At 35.8% G+C, this 4,888-nt stretch overlaps 1 protein-coding gene across 1 annotated transcript in view; it reads left to right on the top strand.

Moving 5' to 3' along the window:
- PARN (poly(A)-specific ribonuclease) overlaps nucleotides 1-4,888 on the top strand; it is a 142,835-nt gene that overhangs the window by 49,933 nt on the left and 88,014 nt on the right. The window contains exons 11-12 of the mRNA XM_008580142.1: nucleotides 2,496-2,551; nucleotides 4,180-4,266. Of these exons, the coding sequence (XP_008578364.1) occupies nucleotides 2,496-2,551; nucleotides 4,180-4,266 (143 nt within the window). The remainder of the gene's footprint in view (nucleotides 1-2,495; nucleotides 2,552-4,179; nucleotides 4,267-4,888) is intronic.

Below are 4,888 nucleotides of genomic sequence, written 5' to 3'. Positions count from 1 at the left end.
CGGGGCCTTGGTGTTATCAGCACCGCACTCTCCCGAGTGAGCCACGGGCCGGCCCCAGCTGAAATATTAGATAACAGATAGCCTATATATTGCTTGACACAAGATATCTTTCAAAAAGTTCTTTTTAAAAACATCTATGTGGTAAGAGAAATTGGAGAAGCCCCTTTTTTCTTTTTAAGCGTAAGCCTTGTTTGTATTTGTAGGACAATGTATTTCCTACACTTGTTTTGAGGTCCCATGATTTTAGAAATAAGCAAAATTTTAAAAAGAAATAAAGTAATTGCAGACTCAAACTTTGGATTTACTTTATATTTCTCTCCCTCCAGCCAGGTGAGAGAGTTTACAGGATACACAAGATTAATTCAAATGGTATTTTGAATTGGCTTTTTCTAAGAAAGTCTTTAGTTTTTCTCCTGGGCCACTTGGTTATGGTAGCCTTTATTTTCTAAGTTTAAAAATAATATTGAAAGGAATTTTGAAAAACAAAGCTAGAGTTTCCCAAAGCCATTGTTTTTTAGGGAGAGGGGAAGAAAGTTTATTTTTATTCTTGTTTTATTGACATAAATATATTACAAAGATGTAATCATGGTATAAAATTTTTTGCTTTTTTAAACCCTAAAATTGTACCACAAGTTATTCATGTTTTGAAGTATTCATAGTTATTTTGGTTACTTAATACTATGTTGAAATTCTGAACTATAATTTACTGACCCCTATGTGTTATTGAATCTTGAGGTTGGTTTTGATTATTGGTGTATTTGATGGTATAACGATGAACATCTTGATTCAACATTCCTTCTTCTCTTGAAATTAGGGTAAAAATTTTAAGTTATTTTTATGGTGCTTGATATGTTTCATTAACTTTTAAATTAAGTATTTTTAAAATTTGATTTTTAGAATTTAGAGATTATCTCTACACTTACTAAATGGAGAATTGAAAATTATATGAAGCATAACAATATTGAGCCTTCTAACCCAGGAATAACTTTTCCAGATTCTGGTTGGCATTAATAATAATAGCTGCCCTCACCACTGAGAGCCTACTGTGCTAGGTGCTTTATGTCTCTTATTACTGTCTTCTGGCATTGCATGTTGTATTGATTAAATTGGGTAAAACAGCTTACAAAACCAGAATATTATACTTGAGCATAAATTAGTGAACTAAAAATAAATTTGGTTTATTAGCTGTAAGATTTGGTTCATTAAATTGTAGGCCAAATAACAAGTTCTCAAACCACAGAGTACCATGACTTTGTTTTTTCCGACATAAACAGAAGATTGTTGTTTATGCTGATGGTTCCATTTGTAAACTAGATCTTGCTACACTTGGCTTTTTTTTTTTTTCCTTTTTGTCTTTTTTACTGACCGGTAACGGGATCGCAACCCTGGGTGTCACGCCCGTACCGGGGACTGGCAATGGGATCGCAACCCTCGGTGTTGGGCCCGCACCGCGCTCAGCCAGTGAGCGGGAGCCGGTCTCCACATGGGATCCGAACCCTCGGCGGGAGCGCCACCGCACTCCCAAGCGGCACACTCTCCAGTGCGCCACCGGGCCGGCCCTACACGTGGCTTTTGAATGCTGGGTAATAATGTGCCTTAATTGTAGGTCAGTGAAGCCAAACTAATGGCTTGTTGGGCATTTAGATTGCCTTTTTAATTTACTGTATAATGTAGTCTCTACCAGAAATGCACAATATATTGTTATCTAAGTAAAACTCATTAAAATCATCTTACAAACAACAGAATGCCTGATATTTTGCCCATAATTGTGCAAATAAAAGAAAATTGAATGACATTATGGAGAGTTGTAATTTACAAGTACTCTTTTTAAAGTACCTTTGTATTCATTTTGGAAGATGTACATAAAATGATTACCGTGGTTTACATTAGTGTGATAGTTTTCTTTACCAACATTGTTTTGCTTTGTGCTTTTAGTATGTTTTAAATGATAATAATGATATGGACTTTAGAGACAGTCACTTATTTCAAACTGTGCAGTTCACCCGAAGAGATTAGCATTCATCCAATGTCTGCATTTCATTAAGAAAAAGAAACCTATGTTGTCATTCTTATCTCATAAAAAAGCACCAGTCATATGGTTTATCTTCATAATTTATAGGAACACTTGTTCATAAGTAGGTAAGATGGTTAATATTTTTTTAGCTCGGTTTCCATGGGCTAACAAGATAGCTCTGCACAGGACTTTCTTTTGACTCTTTGATTACGAATTTCATTTATTTAGCTAATATTTATTGAGCAGCTACTGAGTGCCAGGAACTGTTATAGCTGTTGGGGATACCACAGTTTTTTTCCCCCCTCTATTATGATAAATATTTAGCACAAGAGAAAAGTATTTAAAAATTATTTTAGAAATATAGTAATATAATCAAGGAATTCTACTAGAAAATTTAATGGATGCCTTAAAAGAAAGGCATCTTTTCTTTTCTTTTTTTTTTTTAAAGAAATTCGTCTATTACCTGTTTTTCTTTTTGTAGGTTATTTCTTATGAGGGTCATGGATATCCCCTATCTAAACCTGGAAGGACCAGACTGTAAGTAAATTTTTATTTTCTCATTGCATCTGCACATTTAAGTGTGTGGTCTGGAAGGGATAACAGGAAAAGTAAGAAAGAACTTTTTCACATAAAAGTGGGCAGTGATTTTTGTGGTTGATATGAATAGTATGCTAATGTTATTGGGACCCTCGGGCCTTCATTAGTCATCTCTTTACTTACATTTTCCAGTTTATGCATGAGTTGAATTTTTTTTTTTGTCTTTTGTCTTTTTTTCCTGTGTCCGGCAACGGATCGCAACCCTCAGTGTTGCCCCCGTACCGGACCGGGGACCGGCAACGGGATTGCAACCCTCGGTGTCGCTCCCGTGCCTCGCTCAGCCAGTGAGCGGGAACCGGTCGGTATATGGGATCCGAACCCTCGGGTGGGAGCACCGCCGCGCTTCCCAAGCGGTGCACTATCCAGTGCGCCACCGGGCCGGCCCATGAGTTGAATTTTTTTAAAAAATAGATCTTTTCTTCATTATTTTATTTTCACTCAGAACTCTAATTTTATCATTTCCTATAAATATTTATAATAGATTTTAAGATATGCTAGCTATTTCAGTAACTTGATAAAATTTCTATTTTCTGGTTACTTGAATATGTATATATCTAAGTTTAGTAGGTTGATTTTTTTGTTTTTACCCCCCATTAAAAGCCTCAGAAGGCCAATCTGTTTGGAAGATAGTTGCTTCTTCTTTTTTCTGCTTCACTCTTCAATTCTATTGGTCTTTTCTAGCCTTGGTTTATTTATTTATTTATTTTTGGCAGCTGGTGACCAGTAGGGGGATCTGAACCCGTAACCTTGGTGTTATTAGCACCACTGGCCTTGGTTTATTTGCCTTAATAGATGTCATTGGCATGTAGAAATGGGTGAGCTATACTTGGTGATAATTGTTACAATGATAGTTTGAGGACATACTATTATGTTGTGCTCCACATTATACTTATATTTTAGTCTGTCATTCTCACAAAAATTTGGTAATCTAAATATTGCCATTCCCAGCTTATAGCCAAGAGTGGTTAGAGTTGATCGATCTCTTTCTTAGAGTTGTACAGGTAAGTGATGAGTCTGGGATTAGAACACAAGATTGTGACTCAGGACTACCTCTGCTTTAAAACAATTAGTCCATTGAATATGGACAGCGTTAGCTCAGTTGGTTAGAGCGCAGTGTTGTAACAACAAGTGTTTGAATCCTCGTACTGTCAGCTGCCAAAAAAGAGAGACACACACACATAATTTGGACAGTGTATTTAAGAAAAAGAAAACTAAATAAACATGTAGACAGATTCAAAGGAGAAAAGTTAAATTTTTGGTGAAAGTTCTTGAACAGAGCAGCCTTTTTTCCTTCCCTTTAAATAATTTGCACAAGAATTGCATGAGAAGAAAAGATGTTTCTGTATAGAATTGCTAGGGTTCAAATTGTTGTGGGTTCTATAAAGTTTCAGGACTTGGGGTCTAGATTACAATGGCAGAACCCTAACAATCTTAAGAATACTTTTAGGAGTTCTTTGAAAGGTATTTATAACAATTCCCCAAGTAGCTTTGGCTTAGTTTCATCGAAGAATACTGATTTACTTGATTACTTTCCAACTATCAACAATATGTCAAAATTTGTCTTGTAGTGCAACCTAAACGTGATCATGTTCTCCATGTGACATTCCCCAAAGAATGGAAAACCAGCGATCTTTACCAGCTTTTTAGTGCCTTTGGTAAGTAAATTGCAACTGCAAATGTACTTTTTAGGGTTTTGCTATTCTTTTGGCGAAAGTGGTCAGAGGTAGCCAGCTAGCTTCAGTTTGTGCATAAAAGAATGTTAATATGCAAGGTTTTAATTTCACTCATGGAATTTTTTGGTTTAATATACTGCTATCTTTATGCTTATATGATCTGAGGAACTTTTAATAGCTTCGCAAAATAGAGTGCTATCAACCCATGTGAAAGTAAGATACCATTACTGTGACTCCCCTTACTACTGACTAGGGAAAATAAGCTTAGGCTGAGAGTAAATCATTTTCAAGATTAAATTCAGAGAGATTGTTTCATAGGGCAGGCGGTCTCTGCTTGAGATTGAATAATCAAAGCAACAAACACAGATGTTTGAGTAGACTAAGATATGTGATACAAATGAGGTAGGTTGATTATCTTTCCTCTTTATCAAGTCATGATTAGATTAATTTGAGCAGACTTCTTTTTTTTTTTTTCCTTTGGGCTAACAAGATAGCTCTGCACAGGACTTTCTTTTGACTCTTTGATTACGAATTTCATTTATTTAGCTAATATTTATTGAGCAGCTACTGAGTGCCAGGAACTGTTATAGCTGTTGGGGATACA

The sequence above is a fragment of the Galeopterus variegatus genome, unplaced genomic scaffold (assembly GCF_000696425.1).
Source record: "Galeopterus variegatus unplaced genomic scaffold, G_variegatus-3.0.2 Scaffold2033, whole genome shotgun sequence".
Classification (NCBI taxonomy): Eukaryota; Metazoa; Chordata; class Mammalia; order Dermoptera; family Cynocephalidae; genus Galeopterus; species Galeopterus variegatus.
This window is presented reverse-complemented; position numbering and strand designations above follow the sequence as displayed.